Raw genomic sequence first — 24,164 nt, 5'->3', positions numbered from 1 at the left:
ACCAACATGCAAACACCAACTCTCTTCTTTCTCTAATCTCCTCAGCTCAGGAAGGGAAGCTTTCAGCAGGATATTGGCATCTCCACCAAAAGACTTGTTATAGTGGCCAGAAGAACTGTTTTCAAGTAAGGAAGATTAGACACTCTTGGTCCCACATTACCCATTTTTATTGCCATCTGCTTGGGTTCTAGCTCTCACACATATTTGGCGTCATGCACGCAGAGCTATTTACACATACCAAAAGATCTTATGGCTTTAACTATCCTCATTAGACAACAATGAGTCCCTGTAATTAAATTACTAATGCGGTAGTGATCCCTTCACTGATCACATTAGAACAAGACCTTATAAATAAACATGGTAGAAGACGACACATACAATGTAAAAGGATACACGTTTGTCAGTTCTCTTGAATTCTTCAGATTTCATTTTAAGAAATGCATATCTGTGATAGGAATAATTTGACAATTATAATAATATAATTAACATAATGTTTCTAAAGTTCCAAAACAGTTGGCAAAAATTAATACTAAAATCTTATCTATCTAATCACATATCTATCTATCTATCTATCTATCTATCTATCTATCTATCTATCTATCTATCTATCTATCACATATCTATCTATCTATCTATCTATCTATCTATCTATCTATCTATCTATCTATCTATCTTTCTATCTATTTCCGAAATATAGAAATATATTTAAAGGCCCATGGTGGCAATGTTGATGTTTTGGTCCAAATGAGGACCTTTCTCAAGCTCTTTTTTCTGAAGCTGAAACATTACATTTGAGACGGGCCAATAAAAGTACCCCACTTAATTTTACACTTTATTTCGAGCGCTGCCAGCCTGTTTTATATTTCATATAGTGGACCTCAGGTCAGTGTCCAGGGGCTTCCACCCAATATTCCACTGTGTAGCTGTTATACATATATATTTCTTTCTTTCTTTCCTTCCTTTCGAAAAATAGCAGCACATTCCTAATGTTGTGGGTGTAATACTTGCACAAGCAACCGGAGTAAAGCCTCCAAATGTAGAAAAAATAGTATGGAAGCAGAACTCCAATGGATATAAGTGGAAAAGGTGGACTATATCCACCCAGATGCATGAGACGTTTCAGCTCCTCATTTGGATCCTTTCTCAAGCAAGCCTTCAAATGAGAAGCTGAAACATCATGGGTATCTAGGTGAATGTAGGCCACCTTCTTCACATATTTCCATTGGAGTGCTGCTTCTAGTCTATTTTCTATCTATCTATCTATCTATCTATCACATATCTATCTATCTATCTATCTATCTATCTATCTATCTATCTATCTATCTATCTATCTATCTATATCTAGGTAAATATAGTCAGCACTCCAAGGTCAGAAAAATAGTGATGGTTTATTGACCCATCATGATGGCAACATTTAGTCCCAAGTGTGGAACTTCATCAATTTGTCTATCTGTCTATCTATCTATCTATCTATCTATCTATCTATCTATCTATCTATCTATCTATCTATCTATCCATATATATATGTCTATCCATTTGTCTATCTATCGGCCTAAGTATCTGTCTTTTCCTTAAATTTAACAAGAAAGACTTTCAAAAAGGAGGGAACTCTCAAAGCTTTGATTTTTTGGCAGCTGGCCCCATCTCCACTCCCTCCTTATATGTGAATTTAACTTCCCAGGAAATATCTGCCGGAAATCTGAACTCCTTAGATAACTCCCAAGTAACAATTTCCTCAAAGTAAGCCATTAAGTGAGTAACACAGCAGGAAGGACTAGGAAAACTGCATACTATTTGAATGGCTATATGTCATCACTTGTAAATACAGATCTGACTTATTACAATTTTAAAGGAAAACCAATCACTAAGGCAGCACCACAGTACATGAGAGACGGCAGGGATAACGTAGCGTATGCATGTTGATGAATTTAACCCCTTAGTCTTTTTCTTACCAACATTCTAGTCACTTCTTACTATATGCCGGTTTTGTTTGAGCATTGATGCACTTATCACCTGTTGTATTCACGCTGTAACACTAAATATAATGTCTTCTTTCAGTCCGCAGCTAGAAGAGCAGGTACATCTTGTGCAAACTGTCAAACTACCACCACTACGCTGTGGAGAAGGAATGCCAATGGTGACCCAGTGTGTAATGCCTGTGGGCTGTACTACAAGCTGCACAATGTAAGTCTATACTACTAGTTAAGAAAGTGCGCTCTTCCCTATGAAAAAATGTTTGCCTCAGTTATCTGGAAAAAAAAATGTGCCCAGACTAGTCAGACTCAATAAAGTAAAGTAATTGGAAGTTAATTATGAGCACTGTAGCTGCAGTACTTAAAGTGAGAAGTTATAATGAACCAAATAATATTTTATTACGCTCCGTTTTTCTTCTCTCTGGCAATGCAGTGTTATATAGATGAGGCCTATATCTTATACTATATGACATATTTAATAATTACGGCTATTACTAATTTTGAAAAATTCCTCAATGTTGTTGTTCTCAAAACCAGTAAATTGTTAACCCTCTTTGCAGATCTCTTCGATCTGACATTTCATGTAAATTTTATTGTTAAAATCTTCTTACTTTTGTGATCCAGTAAGGAGAGTGTTAAAAAATACATCTATTAAGAGTTCCGTTATGGAATTTAGTTTTTTCCCGTATTTTAACACTTTCTCTACCAGACGGCAAAATGTAATTATTCTACACAATTCTTTATGAATAGAATATTTTCTCTATAAAATAATTCCGTATTAGAATAAGGATCATGGTTTATTTTTTAAATGATTCTTAATGGATTATAGCATTGTTAAAAGTGAGCTATGAAATGAATACCAAAGAAGAAAACAAGAGTTAATTTTGCATTAAATTTATCCGTATCATTTAAATCAGTGATAATGATAATTATAAATAATCGTAAATGTGCTTTCATCAGAGAACAATTGAATATACAACTAAAAAAAACCATAAAATGGATATGTAGAGTCAATATCTGGGTTATTGCAGTTTTCATTCACTTTATAAACAGTGTATATATATACACATATATTCATTCATATTAAATATTTACTTATTTTAATACTTTATTTAATTTTTTCATGATCATTTTAAGTGTTTTATTTTTAAGTGTTTTGGGTTTTCATTTTTTTTTTTATTTTATAATTTTTAGCTTTTGATGTCATTATGGCACAAGGAAACCTTTCTGAAATATCACCATGTTTTACTACATACTGAATAAATGTCTATTTTAATTATTTTGAAATAAAGAAATCTTGCGTGCGGAATACATCATATACCAATCTTTATAAATGACCGCAAATTCAATTTACACACCTTCTGACACGTCTTAATATAAATCACGTAATATATTTAAAGATCAGTAACAGACATCACATTTATAGGTTGTGTGGTTTTAAAAAAAAATAAATCAGATTTTTCTTCATTAAGAGCTACTAAACTACATATATATATTTACACTTGGCTGTCACACTGCCTAAGTGTCTTTATGTGGTGTGAAACACAACAAGCCCATAGCAAGATTAAGCTTGCTTTATTTTCATTTCATTAAATATGTCCTTTGATATGAGCTGTAGACTGTTATGTAAAATAGGTCATCATTTCACATCTGCAAATGAAACTCGGAGACTTGTCTCATATTTCTAAGGTGTAGATATTTATTGCAGGCAAATAGTTTCTGGTCTGGGATAGTAAGGAAGATTCTGCTTCTTGTTAACCCCTCTGTAGCAGAGCAGGAGATTTTTGTTGTAGTGACTAGTTTAGCAAGTTGAACTTAGCAATTCTTTGTGCCACATTTGTTATTTTTTTGACAGATTAATTAATTCCTCAGTATTTATGACAAACACTATGATAAGGACATCATTACAAGACAATATGACTGCTCAAGTTACTATCCATGGATTTATTTACAGTCTAGCCAAACACCTAGCGGTCACATATTTTTGATTGTTTCCAACCAATATATATATATATTAGGAATGAAGAATAATAGTGATACTAATGTGCGACACTATTACTACACAATACAGCATAGTACAGTAGAGTATAGAATGTTAGTAAAGTACTTTTATCAGTTTTTAGTTTCTTTTCACACTCTACTTCTCTGTACATTTTTCAGATGTATAGCTTATTGTATGGTACCCATGAACTTTTATAGGGCAAATGTATGACAGAACAGTGATACAACTACAGAAGTTTTAAAAACAACAGAAAAATATTTAGATTTGAGAGTCCTCAGTGGTTGATACCTTTTAATGGCTAACTGAAAAGATGGTATCAAGTTGCAATCTTTCAAGAATACCTTGGTCTCTTCATCGGGCTAGTGCCTGATGAAGAGACCAAGGTAGTCTCGAAAGCTTGCAATTTGTTACCATCTTTTCAGTTAGCCATTAAAAAGTATCAACCACTGAGGACTCTTAAATCTAATTATTTTTCTATCTACTGGCTAACACGGTACAAGAATATATATTTTCCCTATATAAAAACAACAGGAAACCATGTAAAAATATATATTAAGCAGTACTTATTTTTATAATAAGAGTCACTGATAGATCCAAAAATAGATATATTTGCATATATTTTTATGATATATATTTAGATGCACGTAACGAAAAAAAAAGGCAAAAAAAAACCTTTTGAAAAAAACATCAAAAACATGCACGCCAATGAAATTATTTTTCCAATATTTTTTTTTAAATAGCAGTAATAAAATACAGTTTGAATATAGTTGCATCTCCTTTGTAATATATGGTGTCTGCTAAAAAGATAAATATCAGTGTGTGTGTAATATATATATATATACATACATATATATATATTACACACACATATATATACACACACTATATATATTTATACTGTACATATATCTATATATATTTTACACACATACTGATATTTATATTTTTTAGGAGACACCAAATATAAAGACTTATTGAAAGCTGCTTGAACTAAAACTGAAAGTCTCCTTGTTGAGCATTCTTTACAAGGCAGATTAAATATATCCCAGGTGAAATGATTGTTCCATTAAAATAATACATTACAATATTTCGTTTGTAATTTTGATAACTTTAGTGCATTTTACATTTACTACTATGTACTATCTAGTACAATATACATGATGTGAAATTGTGAAGCTTAGGTATAACCAAAAGTGTAATCTTTCTATAGGTATATTTTAATTTATATAGTGAAATTCCGGAAAATCGTTACTTTAACATGCAGAATGTCTAATAAACTGGCACATAGAATATTGATAAGACAACACTGATCAGGTTTGCAATGATTTTTATTATATGTAGATTTTGTGCTTCAAATCAACGCTGACGTTAAATCGCCGTCCATTACTCAGGACAACCTGCTCTGACAGATGCTGCTTACAAGAGCTGTAAAACTGACCACCTCTGACAACATGCGTAGCTAATTAGGAAGATAATGGGGTCTTGCTCTCATGTAGGATTCTGTAAGGATCATGAACAATTCCCTATTTCTAAAGCCGCACACCACTGTTTTATTGGATGACCTCACCACGGTACGGTCAACCTTTATAGAGTAAGAGAACAATTTGGCAAGTATTTGTTAATTGTTAGGTGAATGGCACCAGACTAATGCAATCAATCTATGCTGTATAGACCAGCATGTAAAAGCTGACATGTTTCACATTGAGCAATTTCTTGTTGGAACAGACAGCTGTCAGTAAGACAGGCTTAGTCCAGAAGCATGTCAGCTTTGTGTGTTCATTCTGGTTCATGGCACAAAACTTTGAAATGCTGTACGTGTGGTTCAGGAGTCATAGGTCATATATAAAAGCATCACAGTTTGACAGAAAGGGAAAATTGCAGGGGATATTTAACACACACTGTAATAATAAGACTTATATTAGATATCCAAGTAAGATTGGATAATACTTGGCACAGTCCAAATTTCTACATCACTTGCAAAGTGCCTTGTAATACAGGTCTGTAGGATATAAAATAATAATAATAAAAAATACTTTTATTGTAGAAATTAATGATAATTAATAATAGCAATTGCATTATTTGACATTTGATAGTATTTACCTAAATGAAACTTAAATAATATTGATGAAAATAATAGCAGTTTTTTAATATTCTATGGGTTTGTGTCCCTTTTTATGTGGATTGTTGTGTATGTACGATATGTTATTTTCCTGCAATGATATCGATCAGATCAAAAAATGTCTGTACATAGATATAGGGTTGGCCCTTAAAACAGGCCTAAGGGTCCCTAGTCCGAGGCAAATGTTGTATATTTTGAAATGGGTACTGCTCTATGAGGACTTTTTTTTTCAAACCCAGTATTTATATGTCTCTTATATTTTATATAACAAAATTAAACATATTAACCATGTTTTTTTCTTGTGTGCCTTCACTTTGCAAAGAAACGAAGGAAGGGGAAACAAAAACAAATAATTATTTTTTGTTTAGATTAACAGACCTTTGACTATGAAGAAGGAAGGAATCCAGACCAGAAACAGAAAAATGTCTAGCAAGTCGAAAAAGAGTAAAAAGATCCATGATGGGCTCGAGGACTACACGAAGGGCAGCTCATTCAGCCCTGCCGCCCTCTCCAGGCATATGTCTACGCTTAGTCACATTTCACCTTTTAGCCACCCTGGCCACATGCTGGGCGCACCAACACCAATGCACCCATCGTCCGGCCTGTCTTTTGGACCTCATCATCCCTCCAGTATGGTCACTGCCATGGGTTAGACTTTAAACTTTGCTTCTTGCAACTTCCTTAGGACTTCATCTCTATTTTGCATTTTTTTGCAAACTGATGACCCCCCTTTCCCAATGTCTATGGACAGAAAGTTATTTAAAAGCTCACAAAATGTAGTGCTAGCAAATTTTAAAGGAACTCACTATGGCATCTGCACATTCTTGACCACTGAATCTGGATCCCATTTGTGAATAAGCCATTTAAACTTCGACTCCCTGTTGATAAGGGTTTCTAGTGCTGTGAACAAAGGTATGAACATTGCAAAAAATATAAAAAAAGGAAAAAAAAAACAATAGAAAAAACCCCCTTCTATATTGTAAATTTTGGAGACTTTTATCGCACCTGTGTAAAAAGCATGAAGGACCACAAGACTATATAGAGATGGTGGCTTTGGAAACTTAAGACTTATAGATTGCAATACTTTTTGTCTAAAAAAGTGAACAAATTGCCAGTGTTGTTTTCCTCTAGCTGGCTGGAGTTGTTTGATGCATTAAACTTGTAGACCCTTCATACATTCAGGATTTTGGCCTCTTCTTAGGGTGTTCTATTGGTCCCAGGCAATCAGTGTTATTATACCGATATTGCCAATGTGGATGTACAGCTAGCCCATTCCTCAGGCCTCAATGCATTGTGAACAAGTTCCTGTAATTGTTGTTTGTATGTAAATTTCAAAGACACCAGAATAATAAAAAAAATGTAGATTTATTTCATCATATTATACAGACTGATTGGTTGTATAAATTTATTTACTGCTAGTGTAAAGAACTGCTTTTATTGTTTTCATATTATTTTTCTTCTTTTAAAAATAAAATAGATTACATTCGGTTGAATAAAGTTGTTTGTTATTTTGTTATCTATTTGTTCTAAAAAAACTATCAAAATGAAACCTGTGAATCATTTATATATACATATATATACGGAAAGACCTTGCCTGGAAAAAAGGTCTATTGTTGTGAATGAGGGTTGAACAGACAGAGAGGGATGGGGGTGGGTCAAAAATATCTATGCTAAGTTATCTTTAATTGCCTGCTCAAGACTTTCATTCATAAATCCATCACTATAAAGTTTAGGGGATCAGTTCTCCTTTGCATTGTATTATGTGGAAGTTTTCTCAGCTATTTCATATTGAAATAAAAGTAACTGCTACTGTTTCTTATTGCTTATGGTGTTACTTGTTAGTTCTGTTCATCATAGTTAGATGCTTGTATTGTTGGTGATTATTACTCTGACCAAACATGTAACAGTAATTCAAGATAAAAAAAATGAGCATATACCCTATAGTAAGTAAATAAATCAATAGTAATAGTACATATAAATAGCATAGCATGGGGTACTTACCGGTAGTTAACACTATTTTGATAAAAAAAAGTGTAAAAGCCATCCCACTGCGACAAGGTGTACCCAATCAGACAGGATAGGACCGTCCCAATTGGGTACACCTTGTCGTGGTGGGATGCATTTGACACTTTTTTGAAGTACCCTAAGTTATTTACATGTACTATTACTATTCACTTATTTACTTACTATAGAGTACATGCTCATTTTGTTTTTTTCTTGTGTTTTGTCTGTGAAATGGCCACAATGTGAACATGCTCTTACACATTGCATGTATACTAACTTATGCTCTGGCTCATTTCTTTGGTTATTTAACAATAATTGTAAAAAAATCAACTTGACACGGATGATTGGTAATAGTGACTGTTACATGTATGCTCAAAATGGATAAGTGTCTGCAAATTTAGGTCCCTGTTTACATCACACTTTTCATTGCCAACACCAGTGAAGCTTCCAAGGTATACCACCCAAAAGAAAGCTACAACTTATCCCACAGTAAAGCCGGTGAGATAAATTAGCCATAGGTAACCACTGTGAAAAAAAAAAATTATATGGTATAATTTTTTTGTTGTTGGCATACTGACATACTGTGTATCAGTCTAAACTGGTCAAAAGTACTCTCTTTTGACCTGCGTTGGTTTGGTTGAACAAAGAGGCTTTCTACAAGCATATAAACGCACAAGCATACATACACACTAAGAAAATCACTAATGTTTTGAGAACAGGGCGTAAAACCGTCTGGCAAATATTCCAAAGCATTACGTACGTGATCAAATGATCAGAGCTTCAAATCCTAAAATCAATTTACAATAAATGTAATCAAGTTTAAAAAGACAAAAAAATCAACTCCCTCCAAAGAAAAAAAAAATTATTTAAAATTACTGTTAACTTAAAAACAGTAAATAATGGAAAAAACATATTTTTTCCCATCATAATAACTTGCAAAATGTACATAAAATATTAGTTATAATGCATTTTGCATAGCATAAGAGAAAAATGTGCTGTTTTTCTCATTGCCCATAAAAAATAAATTAAGAGTTAATTGATAAGTAACAGAAAATGTCTGTAATTAAAAACTATAATTTGTCCCTCCAAATTGATCCTCATATGGCTACACAGGAAAATAAAAAGTTTGGATCTTGAAATTTTACAACACAAAATGACATATTTTTAAATACATGTTTGTGTTATGCAAAAGTTAAACAAAAAAACAATATTTTTTTTTGTATTGCCAAGTTATATCGACCTGTAGCATAGAATTAACATGGCCTTCATACAACACGGTAAACACTATTAAAAAACAAAAAAAAAACAAATATGTATTTCAAATAAAATATGGAAACATATTTGGAATACAGCAATAAATATGAAAGGGACTATCCCCTTTGTTGCCATTATCAGTGAGATTCCCAGTGGTAAGTGACCTGAACAGATAATGATGGAATGTCTCTTAATTACATGTTGCAAATCACTCATTTGTGTAAAAACTTCTTAAGGGCTTGTTCACATGTTGCATTTTTGCCTCGTCCCCCCATCTTGCGTTTTTGACTCAAAGTGAATTCGATTTCTGAAATCTCATGCACATGTTACTCATTTTTTCCATTGCGATTTGGAGCAGTTTCAAATCTGCAGCATTTCAATTTTTCAGTGTTTTTCAACAATTCAAATGGATGGGAAAAAACACATAAAAAAACACTTTAAAAATGTACACCACGTTTTTCCTGCCAAGAGATATGTTTTTGATGCTTAAATGTCTGCTGAAAATACTTAGTGTGTGCACATCCCCTGACACCTCTGGCTATCTGCGGACTTATGCACCTCCCCATAAATCATCCAATTGATATGTCCCTCTCCATGGTATAATATCCAGATCAGGGAGAAAATAATCTGGCAATAAAACTACAAATATGTATAACATTACTCTTGGAGTAATTAGGAAATGTTAGATATAATTGTGTCTACCCTATAAAGGTAATTTATAGCATACATACATTATTTAATGATTAAACCAAGCTCTTGTTAACAACATTCACAGATATTCTTTATAGCAGTTACTTGGGACATAGCCATTAGTGATGAGCGAATGTGCTCGCCACTACTCGGTACTCACCCGAGCATCATGGTGCTCGACAAGCTCGGTGAGTATTTCCGGGTTGCTTGGGCAGGAACTCGGGTCCTCTCCCTGCATGTTTGGCGCTCTTTAGAGAGCCAGTGAACATGCAGGGATTGCCTGCCATGCACTGTAATGCCGTAGCCATGTTGGTTGTGGGCATTACAGTGATTGGCTGGCCGCACAGCGTCATCAGGTCAATATCAGACCTGGTGCCGCCATGCTCGTCACAGTCACTCCGGATCAGACAGTGTAGGGAGAGGTGCTGCTGTGTCAGGGAGAGATTTGCTTGTGTATTAGATAGTGTAGGGAGAAAAACCGTACATTACACATATCCATCTTAACAAACAGTCCTTCTGAGGAATAACTAATCCATCTGCAGAGATATCAGACAGGCAGTGTATATAGGCAGGCAGTGTATATAGCAGACTGCAGTGCACATATCACAAGAGGCTCCATTCCAGTTCTGTCGGCTGCTGCTGTTAGATATTTCTGGAAATAGGCCCATGTCTCAGGGGCCAGGAATAATTTTTTTGCATCTTAATCCTCATTATTTGCTTAAAAAGCAATCCAGAGAACACGGTCTTTCTGCCCCATCTGCTTGTTGGAACTGCAGAATACAGCCAGGTCCTTTCCATACATTGTGTTCCAAATTATTATGCAAATAATATTTTCTCAGATTTTCCCAAATTACCTATATGAATTGCAGTCAATGTAATTTTCCAGTCAAATAACTATTAGAGTACAATTGAAAGGTTTTTGTACAAACTGCCTATGATAACAGTATATTTAAAAAAAAATAAAAAACTCAAACTGCACTCAAAATGCATGTTCCAAATTATTATGCACAGCAGAGTTTTCAACCTTTTCATTTTAATAAAGAACAAAAAATTGTCATTTTTGAATTTATAAGCATTAGCATGTTATTACGAACTGAAATCAAACAGTTTTCAACTCAAAACTTTATTCTAGGTGATGTTACATTTGCACATAGGACCGCTTGTTCGAAAGGAGCTTCTGAACTCTCTCGTCCATTGAATTTGTCAGGTTTTGGATGGTTTCTGCTTCAATTGTTTTGCATGAGGACAGAATACCCTCCCAGAGCTGTTGCTTAGATGTGAACTGCCTCCCGCCATCATAGACACTCCTTTTGATGATGCTCCAGAGGTTCTCAATGGGGTTGAGGTCAGGGGAGCATGGGTGCCACACCATAAGTTTGTCCCCTTTTATGCCCATAGCAGCCAGAGATGCAGATGTGTTATGTGCAGCATGAGACGGGGCATTATCATGCATGAAAATGATCTTGCTGCGGAATGCACGGTTCTTCTTCTTGAACCATGGAAGGAAGTGCTGTTTGAGAAACTCAACATACATTATGGAGTTCATCTTTACCCCTTCAGGGATCCTAAAAGGGCCAACAATCTCTCTCCCCATGATTCCAGCCCAAAACATTACTCCACCTCCTCCTTGTTAGCGCCATAGCCGTGTTTACATGGGGTGTCCATCAACCAGCCATCCTCCACTCCATCCATCTGGACCATCGAGATCATTTCATGCATGATAATGCACCGTCTCATGCTGCACATAACACATCTGCATCTCTGGCTGCTATGGGCATGAAAGGGGACAAACTTATGGTGTGGCACCCATGCTCCCCTGACCTCAACCCCATTGAGAACCTCTGGAGCATCATCAAAAGGAGTGTCTATGATGGTGGGAGGTTGTTCACATCTAAGCAACAGCTCTGGGAGGGGATTCTGTCCTCATGCAAAACAATTGAATTAGAAACCATCCAAAACCTGACAAATTCAATGGACGAGAGAGTTCAGAAGCTCCTTTCGAACAAGCGGTCCTATGTGCAAATGTAATATCACCTAGAATAACGTTTTGAGTTGAAAACTGTTTGATTTCAGTTTGTAATAACCTGCTAATGCTTATAATTTCAAAAATGACAATTTTTTTGTTCTTTATTAAAATGACAAGGTTGAAAACTCTTCTGTGCATAATAATTTGGAACATGCATTTTGAGTGCAGTTTGAGTTTTTTATTTTTTTAAAAATATGCTGTTAATATAGGCAGTTTGTACAAAAAACTTTCAATTGTACTCTAATAGTTATTTGACTGGAAAATTACAATGACTGCAATTCATACAGGTAATTTGGGAAAATCTGAGAAAATATTATTTGCATAATAATTTGGAACACAGTGTATTACAGCGCTAAAAATCCATCTATTTAAAACTGTGTTTTCTCCATCACACGGATTACATATACATTTTCAGAAAATACTGCTATTTCTGGCCTCCATTAAATTTTTTTTTCAGTGTGTCAGCAAAGTTTTTGACACTGGTTTGCTGTTCAAAACAGTTACCTACAGGCCAGGTATTTAAAACTGTGTTTTCTCCTTCACACGGATCACATATACGTTGTCAGAAAATACTGCCATTTCTGGCCTCCATTAAAAATTTTTTTCAGTGTGTCAGCAAAGTTTTTGACACTGGTTTGCTGCTCAAAACAGTTACCTACAGGCCTGTTATTTAAAACTGTGTTTTCTCCGTCACACGGATTACATATACGTTTTCAGAAAATACTGCCATTTCTGGCCTCCATTAAACATTTTTTTCAGTGTGTCAGTGAAGCAATTGACACCAGATTGCTGTTCAAAATACTTACCTACAGGCCAGGTATTTAAAACTGTGTTTTCTCCATCACACGGCTCACATATACGTTGTCAGAAAATACTGCTATTTCTGGCCTCCATTAATTTTTTTTTTCAGTGTGTCAGCAAAGTTTTTGACACTGGTTTGCTGCTCAAAACAGTTACCCACAGGCCAGGTATTTAAAACTGTGTTTTCTCCGTCACATGGATTACATATACATTTTCAGAAAATACTGCCATTTCTGGCCTTCATTAAAAAACTTTTTCAGTGTGTCAGCAAAGTTTTTGACACTGGTTTGCTGTTCAAAACAGTTACCCACAGGCCAGGCATTTAATACAGTGTTTTCTCCGTCACACGGATTATATATATGTTTTCAGAAAATACTGCCATTTCTGGCCTCCATTAATATTTTTTTTCAGTGTGTCAGCAAATTTGTTGTCACTGCTTTGCTGTTCAAAACAGTTACCTACAGGCCAGGTATTTAAAACTGTGTTTTCTCTGTCACACGGATTACATATACGTTTTCAGAAAATACTGCAATTTCTGGCCTCCATTAAAAATTTCTTTCTGTGTGTCAGTGAAGCAATTCACAGCAGTTTGCTGGTTAAAATACTTACCTACAGGCCAGGTATTTAAAGCTCTCTTTTCTCCGTCACACAGATCACATATAAATTCACTCCAAACTCAGTCATTTGTAGTGAGCGTGGAAGATACTGTCCTCCATTTAAAATGGGCAAGGCACATGGCAAGGGACGGGGAACTGGACGTGATGGTAATGGTGCATGCAGAGGCCGAGGACAAGGCCGTGGGCAAGCCGAAATTGTGCCACAACAAACACCCACATCTTCTCGCCTGACCTTCCTGTCCCAATTTCTAGGGGACCGCAGCACACCACTATTGAACCCAGAGCAGTGTCAAAAGGTTGTTGGTTGGATAGCGGATAATGCTTCCAGTCACTTAGCCACCACCACCACCACCCTGTCTTCCACATGGTCAGGTCTCAGTAGCCGTGAGTCTGGACCGCATATTCCTCACCCTGATCCTCCTTCCTCCCACCATGCCAAGTACCCGGAGACAACTGATCCCACACTTGGACACTCTGAAGAGCTGTTCACTTTTCCATTTATAGATTTGAGCCTCTCGCCCGGTCCACTTGAAGCGGGGCAAGAGGAGATCACGTGTAGCGATGCCCAAATATTTGAGCAGCCACGGTCACACGAAGGCGACGGTGGGAAAGTGTCACAAGAGGTGGACGATGATGAGACACAATTGCCAGAAAGTCAGGAGGAGGACCAGGGTGCGGAAGTGGAAGATGAGGTGGTGGATGACATAGTAACTGACCCAACCTGGCAGGAGGACATTCAGAGCGAGGACAGCAGCACACAGGGGGAGGAAGGCAGAGCACCCTAAAAGGTAGGAAGAAGCAGTGTGGTGGCCGCAGACAGAAGGCAGGCAACCGTTCCCTGTAACACCAACACGAAGGAAGTTGCCAGTACAACTGTTAGGTCTTCCCGAGTCTGGTTGTTTTTTAAAGACTCTGCCGATAACCGCAAAAAGGCCATTTGCAACACCTGCCAGGCCAGCATCAGCAGGGGTGGCAAAACGACCAGCCTGACCACCACCAGCATGATCAGGCACATGGCAGCAAAGCACCCGACTTTGTGGGCCAAACCCCAGGGTCCAGGAACAGTGTCTGCGGGTGGCACCATTGCTTCTTCCTCTGTTGTGCATGCAAGCCAATCCCCTGTCCATGGTGCATGCGAAGATGCCTCCTGCCCTGTGCCTGTCATTGCAAACTCTCAAGTAGCAGCATCAGGAAGCACGTCCATGTCCTTGTCCCAGCGCAGCGTTCAGTTGTCCATACCCCAGTCCTTGGAACGCAAGCGCAAATATGCAGCCAACGCCCCACAGGTCACACTACTAAATTCTCACATTTCACGACTGCTTGCGCTCGAAATGTTGCCTTTTAGGCTCGTGGAGACGGAAGCATTCCGCAACCTCATGGCAGCGGCCATCCCTCGGTACTCGGTCCCCAGCCGCCACTATTTCTCCCGGTGTGCCATCCCTGCATTACGCAAGCACGTGTCCCAAAACATTAGCCATGCTCTCAACAACGCAGTTACCGGTAAAGTCCACCTAACCACCGACACGTGGACAAGTGCTTGTGGGCAGGGATGGTACATCTCGCTGACGGCACACTGGGTTAACATAGTGGAAGCCGGGACCCAGTCAGACCTTGGGACGGAACACGTCCTCCCGACGCCAAGGATTTCGGGCCCTAGGTCAATCAGGGTTGCCCCCACGATCCACAGCTCCTGCACCTCATCCTCCTCAGCCTCCTCCTCATCTTCAGACTCCATCTCCAAAATGACCACATCAGTCACAAGCTGGAAGCACTGCAGCACTGCCTCGGCCAAGCGGCAACAGGCTGTGCTGAAGCTAATATGCTTAGGTGAAAAACACACAATGCTGAAGAGTTGTGGACAGCTCTGAAAGAGAAGGCAGATCTGTGGCTCACACCGCTGAACCTACAGCCAGGCATGGTCATGTGTGACAATGGCCGTAAACTGGTGGCTGCTCTGAGGTGAGGCGAGCTTACACACGTACCATGCCTGGCCCATGTGCTTAACCTCGTGGTTCAGCAGTTTCTCAAATCCTACCCAGAGCTGCCGGATCTGCTTGTTAAAGTACGCCGCCTGTGTGCCCATTTTAGAAAGTCAGCTACAGCTTCCGCTGCCCTTGCAGTGTTTCAGCAGCGTTTGCAGCTTCCGGCTCACAGACTGGTGTGTGATGTCCCGATGTGTTGGAACTCTACACTGCAGATGTTGAGAAGGATTTGTGAGCAGAAGAGGGCAGTTGTTGAGTACCAGCATCAACAAGGCCATTGGTATTCAGTTCAGACTCCACACATATGACCTCAGGAGTGGACATGGATGTCAGACATATGTTCCATCCTCCAAAACTTTTTGGAATCCACCAAGATGGTGAGTGGCGATGACGCCATAATTAGCGTCACCATCCCGCTTCTCTGTCTTCTGAAACGCTCTCTGCTCACAATCAAAGAGGATGCATTGCAGGCGGAGCACGATGAGATGGAGCAAGGAACCATACAGGGTGATTACACACAGCCAAGCCTCATCTCATCCCAATGTGGATTGGGTGACAATGAGGAAGAGGAGGAGTAGAAGGAAGGACAGGAGCTAGTTTCATGCACTATAGAAGGTACTAACTGCACAGCTGTCATACCGTCTTTTCAGCGTGGATGGCCAGAGGACAGAGAGGAGGAGGAGGAGAGCATGGTCAGTCATCCTCTTGGTGAGGACACGGAAGTCTTGCCTGTTAGTAGTCTGGCACGCATGGCCGAGTTTATGTTTTGCTGCCTTTCCCATGACCCTCGCGTTCTCAAAATTTTGGGTGACAGTCATTACTGGTTGGTGACACTTCTAGACCCTCGCTACAAGGAGAACTTTATATCTCTTATTCCTGAGGGGGACAGGTCTACAAAAATGGGGCTGTACCAGAAGGCCCTTGTTGCGGAACTATTAAAAAAATTCCATCTGAAAACGCTGGCGGCAGAGGGCACACTTCGCTGGACGGTTAACCAAGGAGTACAGGCGAGAGAGACACAACTTCAATCCAGCAGAGGCAGGGGAACACTGTCAAAATTCTGGGAGAGTTTTCTCAGACCCTCCTATCGAACAGGCCCTGAGGCGCGCGGTACTCTCACAAGGAGTGCAAAGTTTGGGAAGATGCTGAGGGAGTACCTTAATGACCGTACCAACGTCCAGCGTGATTCCGCTGTGCCTTATAATTATTGGGTATCCAAGCTGGATTCGTGGAATGAACTGGCTCTCTATGCCTTGGAGGTCCTGGCTTGCCCTGCCGCCAGCGGTTTTTAGTGCCGCTGGTGGAATTATAACTGATAAGCGCATCCGCATGTCAACTGAAAATGCTGACAGGCTGACTTATAAAAATGAGCAAGGGCTGGATTGGGCCAGACTTCTCAACATCACCGAATGATAGCAGCGTAACATAAACTCCAATCCAGTGTCTTTTCTTGGGAGGTGTATTCCCATGCACCTTTTCACACCCACACATGGGTATACGCTTCCTGATTTTGGCTATTTGCTCTTGTCCTCCTCCTTCTCCTCATCCTCCACCACCATATCACCAGGGTGACCGTGGTCCGTGATGCAACACCCGCCTAATTTTTTCAAAGGGTGTTTATGATGCCTGTAATTTTTTTAGTTTTATACAGTATGTTCATATATACCCCCCAGGGGTAAATGATTGTCAGCCCATACACTTAGTGCATGGGCATCACAAGTATAGGAGGCCCGCTCCTTTCTAATGGGAACATTTTTTTATGAGGCCCTCCTCCACGTCTCTTCCAAGGGGCATTGAAGTGCCTCCAAATTTTTGGCAGCCCTTGCATTCACTGCATAGGCCAACACTATGGGAGACTCTCTCCTTTCTAATGGGAATTTGTCGTTACTGTGGCCCTGCTCTGTGTGTCTTTAAATTCTTAGTGGGGTTTTTCCTAAAATTGTCAGCTGTTGGACTCACTGCATACCCTATAACTGTATAGCAGACTCTCTCCTTTCTAGTGGGAACATGTCGTACCTTGTTACTGTGGCCCTGCTCTGTGTGTCTTTAAATTCTTAGTGGGGTTTTTCCTAAAATTGTCAGCCGTTGGACTCACTGCATACCATATAACTGTATAAAAGACCCTCTCCTTTCTAACGGGAACATGTCGTACCTTGTTACTGTGGCCCTGCTCCATGTGTCTTTAAATTCTTAGAGGTGTTTTTACTAAAATTGGTCAGCCGTTAGACTCGCTGCATACCCTATAACTGTATAGCAGACCCTCTCCTTTCTAATGGGAACATGTCGTACCTTGTTACTGTGGCCCAGCTCTATGTGTCTTTAAATTCTTAGTGGTGTTTTTACTAAAATTGTTCAGCCGTTGGACTCACTGCATACCCTATAACTGTATAGCAGACCCTCTCAATTCTAATGGGAACATGTCGTACCTTGTTACTGTGGCCCTGCTTTGTGTGTCTTTAAATTCTTAGTAGTATTTTTACTAAAATTGGTCAGCCGTTGGATTCACTGCATACCCTATAACTGTATAGCAGTCCCTTTCCTTTATAATGGGAACATGTCGTACCTTATTACTGTGGCCCTGCTCCGTGTGTCTTTAAATTCTAAGTGGTGTTTGTACTAAAATTGGTCAGCCGTTGGATTCACTGCATACCCTATAACTGTATAGCAGACCCTCTCCTTTCTAATGGGAACATGTCGTACCTTATTACTGTGGCCCTGCTCCATGTGTCTTTAAATTCTAAGTGGTGTTTTTACTAAAATTGTCAGCCGTTGGACTCACTGCATACCCTATAACTGTATAGCAGACCCTCTCCTTTCTAATGGGAACATGTCGTACCTTATTACTGTGGCCCTGCTCCGTGTGTCTTTAAATTCTTACTGGGTTTTTCCTAAAATTGTCAGCCGTTGGACTCACTGCATACCCTATAACTGTATAGCAGACTCTCTCCTTTCTAATGGGAACATGTCGTACTTGTTACTGTGACCCTGTTCCATGTGTCTTTAAATTCTTAGTAGGGTTTTTCCTGAAATTGTCAGCCGTTGGACTCACTGCATACCCTATAACTGTATAGCAGACCCTCTCCTTTCTAATGGGAACATGTCGTGCCTTGTTACTGTGGCCCTGCTCTGTGTGTCTTTAAATTCTTACTGGGTTTTTACTAAACTTGTCAGCCGTTGGACTCACTGCATACCCTATAACTGTATAGCAGACTCTCTCCTTTCTAATGGGAACATGTCGTACTTGTTACTGTGGCCCTGTTCCATGTGTCTTTAAATTCTTAGTAGGGTTTTTCCTGAAATTGTCAGCCGTTGGACTCACTGCATACCCTATAACTGTATAGCAGGACTCACTGCATACCCTATAACTGTATAGCAGACCCTCTCCTTTCTAATGGGAACATGTCGTACTTGTTACTGTGGCCCTGCTATGTGTGTCTTTAAATTCTTAGTGGGGTTTTTCCTAAAATTGTCAGCCGTTGGACTCACTGCATACCCTATAACTGTATAGCAGACTCTCTCCTTTCTAATGGGAACATGTCGTACTTGTTACTGTGGCCTACTCCATGTGTATTTAAATTCTTAGTGGGGTTTTTCCTTAAATTGTCAGCCGTTGGACTCACTGCATATGACGCGCCCCTGGGCCTGTGTCGCGCTGCGTTGCGCACGCGGGAGCTTACCAGGAGCCGGATCTCTTGAGGGTTGTAGTCTCGTGGCGGTGATCCGGTCCGTGCCCAGGGAGTCAGACTAAGTGGCGCTGTATTAGCGGTAGATGTTGGACGACTACGCCACCCGTTGAGTACAGCTAAGGAACTGCCGCTGCAGGGCAAACCGCTGAGGCCGGTGGTAGGATTGTGCAGCGTGATAGTATAACCCCCAACGGGAGGGGTATGGCCTCAGGGCAGCCGACGTGGATGATGGGGGTAGCAGGAACCACTCGGAGACGGTACGGTGTAGTTCAGGGTCTTTACTGGTGACAAAGATAGACCCTCCCGGAGTACTGGCTAGCGATTGGGGCCTGGTCAGTCCTTGAGCAGATGGGATCCCCCCTGGCCAGGCGGAGTTGTAGGCCTCCCAAACTAACGATACTCTTCCGGCTACCTTGCTAGAGGTGGGTATAAGTAGCCCACGTCCCTGAGTGTACCGTGTGGTGCTCACCCGTATGGCCGGTGACTCGGGGCCTTCTAGTAGCTTCCGCTCCACGACGGCGGTGCTGGTCCCACGCGTGTGACCGTGCCTTCGGGTTTCTGGGCCAGAGGACCTGCAATCCCCTGCCGGTCGGTTTCTGCTGCTGGATAGGAGTTAGTCCCCACAGCCTCGGACTCCGGGTCCGGTGATAACTTTTCAGTCAGGGCGAGCTCTGCAGCTGCCAGCCCCTGACTCCTTGTAGTACTGCTCCCACAGAGCTCCTGATGTTCTTTTCCTATATCTGCTTCTCTGTCTCTACTTCTTCTCTACTCACTAACCCTGCCTCAGCCCTAGGTTTATATAGGGGAAGTTCTTCCCCTCCCAGGACTGGGCAGGAGGTGTGGCATGCACAGGATCCCTGACCAAGAGACCTCCCACCTGCTCTCAGACATAACATTGCTTGTTACTGTGGAAACCAGACCCCTGGGGTGCCACATTCCCCCCTAGTGAAATTTAGTACTCCGGGACTAAACATATTTTTAGAAAAACATAACAAGGTATAAACAATAATAATACAATAAGAAAAACACATAAAGATGGTTACGGCGTGTCCGCAACCGGGTGCAGTCTTTGAAGAAAACAAAGGTGTCCATTTCACCAAAACAGGGAGACGTAACCAGGTAGGGGTCTGTCCTGCCCCGAGACCTTAACAGTCTTTTAGTCCATTCCTGGGTTACGCTCCAACCAATTGTACAAGGATTCCCGGTAAATCCACCAAGGACTCCTAAAAATAACTAGAAACACATAATTATTTACAAGTAACAGACAGGTGACCACAAATAAAACAATTTAAACACTTCAAATCCTCCAACGTGCGGGTAACTGGCCTCTAGTGGCCCTAGTGGACCTACGGAGCTGACTGTCTGGCCCTGAACTACAGGGTGTAGGAGCTATCAAGGATAAACTGGGCAGCTGTCTACGGGCTCTTTGGCTCACTAGGGGTATGGCAGGCTCACTATGAGCAGAGGGTTGATCCTCCTGTTCTGCTTGTGTGGAGTCTGCTGCCTCCTGGACCGGCTGCTCTTCCAGCTCTACCTGTTGCTCCGTAGGCACTTGGGATGCTGGTTGGAGGAACGTGAGGACGGGTACCACAACTGCACCATTGACTTGAGTCCAGGATCGAGGGAAGTCTCCGAGCACAGTACTAACCATATCTTCCCTTTCCTCTACGGGTCGAGGGTCTTCTTGCTCTCCTTCTGGGTTCCGTAGCTGTTCGGGACACTTCTTCAGGTGATCCCGGGATACAATGGCTGTGGTTTCCCCTCCGTCTTTACTGATGGTACAAACCTTTGGGTTGTCGTGGCTTGAGGGCAGTACGGTGTACGGGTCCTTCTCCCACTGGTCGTCCAACTTGTGGAGCCGTCTCTTCCTCTTCAAGACCTGCTCTCCGGGTACCAGGGGAACAGCGGGAGCATACTGGTTGTAATTTTTCTCTTGTTTTTCCCTAGCGAGACAGAGACTTCGCTCCACGCTCTCCTGTACTTTCCGGTACTGCTGCTGCCTCTCTGTGTCCCAGTCTGTTTCCGGTGAAGTGTCCTCGGGTGTCAGGACTCCCATTTCCAGGTCAACAGGTAACTTACCAGGTCTCGCCCTCATTAGGTAAGCCGGGGTACAGTTGGTGGAACCTACCGGGATGTGGTTGTATAGGTCCACCAGATCGGGCAGCTTCTCAGGCCACAGACTGCGTTCTTCCAGGGGCAACGTTTTCAGGAGATCCATTACCACCTGGTTCATTTTCTCACAAAGTCCATTAGTTTGCGGATGATAGGGTGTCGTGTTTATCTTCCGGCAGCCATACAGATTGCAGAATTCTTGGAAGATCTCCGCTTCAAAGGCAGGTCCCTGGTCCGTCAGCACTTGGTCCGGGTATCCGTGTGGACGGCAGAAGTGCTGCTGGAAGGCTCTAGCTGCTGTTTGAGCCGTTAAGTCCTTAACGGGGACGACAACCAAGAACCGGGAGTAATGATCCACAATGGTTAACGCGTAGACGTAGCCACTTCTGCTTGGGGTCAGTTTTACATGATCCAAGGCTACCAGTTCCAACGGCTGCCGGGTGACGATGGACTGCAGGGGAGTCTTCTGGCTGGCACGGTCCTTCCTTCTTAGGTTGCACGGGCCACAGTCTCTGCACCACCTCTTGATGGTTCCCCTCATGCCTACCCAGTGGAACCGCCCACGCAGCAGGAACTCCAGCTTCTTCCATCCGAAGTGTCCAGCCCCGTCGTGGTATGCTTCCATCACCATGGCTGCGTCTCTCCGTGGCACCACTACTTGCCAGATTAGTTCATGCGTCCGGGAGTTAACCATTCTGCGGCACAACTTCCCCTTGTAAAGGAACAGTCGACTCTTCTCAGCCCACAGTTGCTTGGCTTCCTCCGGTGCGTCTGGGTCAAGGCGAGCCTCTGGCCGAGTCAGCATCTCCTTCACCAGCCGGACGGCAGGGTCACTGTCTTGCGTTTCCTCCCAGTTGTAGTGAGGCAAGGGGTTAAACGTAGCGGCTTGCTTACTCCTTACCCGATGGGAATACTGGATAGTCCCATGACGGTGGAACGCGGGGAGTTCGACTTCTTCCAGTCCCTCTGGATCTTCTCCTTCGTCCGGTAGGTTTGGCATCCTGGACAGGGCGTCCGCGTTGGTATTGGAGCGTCCTGCCCGGTATTTGATTGTGAACTCGTAGTTGGACAGACGGGCCATCCATCTCTGCTCTAGGGCACCGAGTCTTGCCGTGTCCAGGTGTGTCAACGGGTTGTTATCCGTGTACACGGTGAACCGGGAAGAAGCGAGGTAGTGCTTAAAGCGTTCGGTGACTGCCCACACCACTGCCAGGAACTCTAGCTTAAATGAGATGTAATTCTCAGGGTTTCTTTCGGTGGGTCGCAGTTTTCGGCTAGCGTAAGCGATTACTCGTTCTTTCCCCTGCTGGATCTGGGACAGTACGGCTCCTAGCCCGATGTTACTTGCGTCGGTGTAGAGGATAAAGGGCTGGCTGTAATCAGGGTACGCCAGGATTTCATCCCCCGTGAGGGCCATCTTCAGCTGGCGGAAGGACTCTTCTTCTAACTTCTCCCATTTGAAGGGCGGCTTCTGGTTCTTGGCCTTCCGGGACTGGCCTATCAGGAGGTCCTGCATAGGAGCTGCCTTTTTGGTGAAACCGGGGATGAATCTGCGGTAATAGCCTACCAACCCGAGGAACTGCCGCACTTCCTTTACACTGGAGGGACTTGGCCATTCCTTAATTGCGGTGATCTTATCAGGGTCGGGAGCCACTCCATCAGCGCTCACCACGTGTCCCAGGTACTGCACCTTTGGTTTCAGGAGGTGACACTTGGAGGGTTTCACCTTTAGGCCGTAGCTTGCCAGAGCTTCGAACACTTCCGCCAGGTGTTTCAGGTGGTCCTCATACGTCTTGGAATATACGATGACATCGTCCAGGTACAGCAGGACCATCTCGAAGTTTCTGTGGCCCAGACAGCACTCCATTAATCGTTGGAAGGTTCCTGGTGCGTTGCAGAGTCCGAACGGCATGCAGGTAAACTCGCTAAGTCCCATCGGGGTGGTGAATGCGGTCTTCTCCCGGTCCGCCTCTGCTACAGGAACCTGCCAGTACCCACTAGTGAGATCCAAGGTAGAGAAGAAGTTAGCAGATCTTAAAGCAGCCAAAGACTCCTCTATCCTTGGTAAGGGGTACGCATCCTTGTGTGTGATACGGTTGATTCTCCGGTAATCTACACACATCCTCATGGTGTTGTCTTTCTTTTTGACTAAGACTAGTGGAGCTGCCCAGGGGCTACAGCTATCCCTGATCACCCCAGCCTCCTTCATGTCTCTAAGCATCCCCTTGGCGTGTTGGTAGTGTGCAGGGGGTACGGGTCGATACCTCTCTTTTATGGGAGGATGGTCTCCCGTGGGGATGTGGTGTTCTACCCCCTTGACTCGCCCGAAGTCTAACGGGTGTTTACTAAACACTCTCTCGTACTCTTGAACCATCCGATAGACTCCCTGTTTCTGGTGTGAGGGAGTGGAGTCAGTACCCAAATGTAGTTGCTGACACCAGTCCTCCATTGTTTTCTGAGAGCCGTTACCTTCCTCCGGGGAAGATGGAGGCAAGGGTTCTACGGACTGTATGGAATCTTGATTGATGGTATACAATTTGGCTAGCGTGGCATACCGGGGCAGGTACACTTCCCTCTTCCCGATATTTATTATGCGAACGGGCACCCTCCCATGGCGTACATTGACCACCCCCCGTGCTGTCAAAATGGTGGGCCTACTGTCTGAGTAAACTGGTTCTACCATTGCCTGGTAATCTCTACCTCTCAGACCAATAGCTGCCCGGCACCAAATCATCATTTCACTTTTCGGGGGCATGGCAATAGGGAAAGGGTCACACATTCGCACGCTACCAATCTCACCACCGGAGAGTTCTAGCTGTTGCCGTCGCATCAGTGCCCGGATCTCTTTCTGGAGCACTCGCTGCTGGCCGGAGCTGGCGTTCTTGGCAACCTGCTGTA

At 42.0% G+C, this 24,164-nt stretch overlaps 1 protein-coding gene across 5 annotated transcripts in view; it reads left to right on the top strand.

The window, feature by feature from the left end:
* Nucleotides 1–7,610, top strand: part of GATA3 (GATA binding protein 3) — a 29,108-nt gene extending 21,498 nt beyond the window's left edge. For 3 of the 5 annotated variants that reach the window (XM_073652434.1, XM_073652433.1, XM_073652435.1), the window contains 2 exons: nt 2,059–2,184; nt 6,463–7,610. In XM_073652434.1, the coding sequence (XP_073508535.1) occupies nt 2,059–2,184; nt 6,463–6,747 (411 nt within the window). In that variant the 3' untranslated portion in view covers nt 6,748–7,610. Of the gene's footprint in view, nt 1–45; nt 126–2,058; nt 2,185–6,462 lie in introns of all 5 variants that reach the window. The other 2 variants (XM_073652437.1, XM_073652438.1) reach the window with 2 other exon arrangements.
* Nucleotides 7,611–24,164: the final 16,554 nt, after the last annotated feature.

This window comes from Phyllobates terribilis, unplaced genomic scaffold (genome assembly GCF_046119375.1).
Source record: "Phyllobates terribilis strain yellow unplaced genomic scaffold, ASM4611937v1 Scaffold_11__3_contigs__length_659146591, whole genome shotgun sequence".
NCBI lineage: Eukaryota > Metazoa > Chordata > Amphibia > Anura > Dendrobatidae > Phyllobates > Phyllobates terribilis.
This window is presented reverse-complemented; position numbering and strand designations above follow the sequence as displayed.